This window comes from Saccostrea cucullata, unplaced genomic scaffold (genome assembly GCF_032062105.1).
Source record: "Saccostrea cucullata isolate Sc308-1 unplaced genomic scaffold, CSIRO_AGI_Scuc_v1 ctg1008, whole genome shotgun sequence".
Classification (NCBI taxonomy): domain Eukaryota; kingdom Metazoa; phylum Mollusca; class Bivalvia; order Ostreida; family Ostreidae; genus Saccostrea; species Saccostrea cuccullata.
In genome coordinates, this window is record NW_026938171.1 from 96,407 (window position 1) to 99,791 (window position 3,385).

General features: G+C 34.4%; 1 protein-coding gene across 1 annotated transcript; it reads right to left on the reverse strand.

Annotated features, from left to right (window-relative positions):
- Window positions 1-828: 828 nt before the first annotated feature.
- Window positions 829-3,069, reverse strand: LOC134249555 (uncharacterized). The gene is made up of 2 exons (XM_062731887.1): window positions 2,717-3,069; window positions 829-2,475 (listed from the first exon to the last, which is right to left on the reverse strand). Exons 1-2 carry the CDS (start codon window positions 2,919-2,921, stop codon window positions 1,286-1,288), a joined length of 1,395 nt encoding a protein of 464 aa, XP_062587871.1. The 5' UTR covers window positions 2,922-3,069; the 3' UTR covers window positions 829-1,285.
- Between the last annotated feature and the right edge of the window lie 316 nt (window positions 3,070-3,385).

Consider the following 3,385-nt stretch of genomic DNA (forward strand, 5'->3'; position numbering starts at 1 on the left):
CGTTACAGACCTTTCATAAATGTAAAAGATTTAAAGGTAGCCCAATGAAATCAACAGATCTACATCTACCTGGTGCTGATGAATTTACAACTGTCAACTTTGACCCAAGACCAGAAAAATTTCAAAATAATCCAGCATATCCTGATCACTTCCAAAATGTATGGCTCAATTTCCCTGGAATTTCTAAAGTCCCAATATTCCAAACATTTACCCCTGCCAATATGATGGCAGTGGCACATGACCATGACTACCTAAAACTGACACCTGAAGACCATTTCCTTCAAACATCATTCATTTCTCATATATCCAATTCTCAAATTGAGAACATCAAACATCAAACAATGGGGCAGGGCAATAATAAAACTTGGAAAGCAGAGAGAACGAAGCGTTTAACTTCATCAATGTTTGGGCGGATATGCAAATGCACAGAGAGAACTGACAAAAGAAAACTTGCTCAATCTCTCACAGTTACCAAAAATATAAAATCAAATGCCATTGAACACGGCCACAAGCATGAATCAGTTGCCATAAAGAAGTTTAAAAATGATCACCATAAAGATGTGCAGGCAAGTGGCCTAATAATTTGTAAAGATTATCCATTTCTAGCTGCATCACCAGATGGAATCATTAATGAAGAGGAACTTGTAGAGGTGAAATGTCCATATGTTTCTAGAAACAAGAAAATTTCACCGACTACAGTGCCATATTTGAAAACAAACCAGGAAGGGAAATACTTTCTTGATAATAATCATGATTATTTTTATCAAATACAAGGACAACTTCTTTGTACTGGTGCAAAATCTTGTATTCTGATTGTTTGTTTGGCAAATAATTTAACTGTAAATGACATTGTGTATATTCAAATCAAACGGGATGATACGTTCATACATGAAATGCTAGACAAATTAGAAAAGTTTTACACCAATTTCTTCAAGGATGCAGTACTTGAAAAATATTACTACAAGTCCTACAATGACAATGAGTGAAAATCTGACATGACATTGAATTTCAGTAAAAAAAAAAGGTACATGTAGAAAAAATTCTTACACATTCCATACAATCAATTGATCTTGTGAAATAGTCAAATCTCAAATGTACTTGATTATGACTTGGTAATGTTTACATGATTAAAAGTTTAAGAGATATGACTGTTCAAAATTTTGAAAATATCTCTGTCCTTAATATACAGTAATATGAAGTAATGACGAAAGGGGTTCACAATAGTCAAGTGGTATTTTAATTGAACTTAACTGCATTTAAAATGCACTTAATTTACATAAAACAATCAAGCATCTGCTGGAATAATTCCAGTGCGAAAATTGCACAACATGTAACAAACGAATACAATATCTGATGATAAACATGCCTCAGTACTTTTAAGAGGATGTGTTAAAATTTGATACGTTTTTCCTAAACCAATAATCCTTTCAATATGTACCCTTTTGCTCGAAACTTTTCTGTCACGCAAAACTGTAGTACCTGACATTCTATTTCTGTTTTTAAAAAAAGTAGGAATATTTATTGTAATATCTTTTGTAGCAAATATATCTTGTACATTAAAACCTTTGTCAGCCATTAAACTATCACCTTGATCACACAGATTTTTCAAACTACTTCTTTCTACAATTTGTCTGTCACTGGTTGAACCACTATATGCTGGACTAATAAAACTTATGAGACCCCCTGGTGTACAACCTATCAAAGCTTTCATTGTGTTTCTGTTTTTATAGGTTGAAAATGTGGCTTGTTGTGCTCTTGGTGAACTTGGTTTTTTAATAGGAAACTCAGTTGCATCTAAAATTGCTCTAGTCTTAGGAAATTTAGCTTTAAAATCTGAAGGTGAAAAATATCTGACAAGGGATTGAGGCGGCCATATGGACACCTCTTGCCATTGCTTTGACATGAATATAATCCAAGTATAAACAATATTTTTTACAGTGCTCTCAGATACATTGAAAAATCTAGAAAGTTCAAAGTTTGTAGTGTACCTTCTTAATTTCATTAAAGTCATAAAAAATTGATCTGGAATCGACACTCCTTGCACTCGAAAAAAAATATAATTGAGACAATATGCAGCAGGTCCAAGTGAATGAAGTACATACATAAATTTACTATATGTTTCTAGACCTGTATAAAAGTGAATGGCAGCATCATCTTTTTCAAAATGATCTACTGAAAATAATGGTTGTAATTGTGTTTGTGTCTGCATTTCTCTAAATTCTTGACTATATGATGTAATGTTAGTATCATTGCTTGTTGACTCATCAGCTGACACAATCTCTTCAACAAAATCTACATTTGATTTATTAATGCTGTCCTCAAGGTCATCATGGCAAGCTTCCTCAAATTTTCTCTTTTTCTGCACCCGGTCTTCTACTCGAGAAGATCTTGAAGTTGATGCCGCCGATGACTTTGTCCAGCAGAAAATACTAGGGACTGAGGAGCTCTTTAGTCTTCCATGTAATGGTTTCTGTCCTGTTGATAAACAATGTAGTGTATATCTATTCATACTGAAAACGCTGTTTTTATTCGTTTTCACATATGTGTGCTTCAATGAAAATTTTTAATGCAACTTAAAGAACATGAAAATAAAAAAAGTGGGTTGTATAAAAATACAAATCGGCTATACACACAGCTGACACAGTTTGCAAGAAATGTTATCTTTTCATTTGCTACAACATTCGACAGTGATCAAAACAATGTTGATTCACAATACCTTGTATTGTTTCTGTCACGTAATCGTCAGGTTTAAAATGTCGTTTGCAAACAACGGCAGACTTGGAAGGCTCCCATAACTTTCTCGTATGTTCGTCCAAGCGTTTAATTGCTATAATCCACTTGTCTCTCCTTGATTTTTCGGTCGGGAACTGATGCCCGCCTCTTTCATGACATCCAGGTACACAGCAGCAACTACTGGGCATTGTTGTGTGTTCTAATTCAACTAATTACTTACTTATGTACTCTTATCGTTATTGTTTCACGTGTGTTTACTACGAAGCGGAAGTATCACAAGGACCGGGACATGTAGCGCCACTATGTTAGGAACGATAACTCACTACTTTAAACCATTCATAAACTATTCAATTTTGTTTATATGCTGTGTCATATCCCCACATCATTGTTGGAGTCTGTAAGCCTTGACTTAGCGAGGGTGGCTGTTTCTGTTTGTACAGAATTAATGACATTCCAATAAAGCTCATGAATCGCGAGAAGGTCATGATCAAGACCTTGAGTATCGTATTACTGAATTCCCTCGAACTTAACCTAGCGTCCTATCTGTGTACTATAAATCATAGGTTGTTGAAACTATAAAGAGAAAATTGATTTGATTATTTTGTGGGATTTGTTTTGTGCAAGTGTGGGCATTGTTTGGTCACAAATATAA

What these genes read in the sequence shown, in the direction of transcription:
- LOC134249555 (XM_062731887.1), bottom strand. Translation starts at nt 2,921, where the DNA reads ATGCCCAGTAGTTGCTGCTGTGTACCTGGATGTCATGAAAGAGGCGGG. An exon ending in CGTGACAGAAACAATACAAG is followed by an intron (nt 2,476 to 2,716) that starts GTATTGTGAATC and finishes GTTTATCAACAG; the next exon opens with GACAGAAACCATTACATGGA.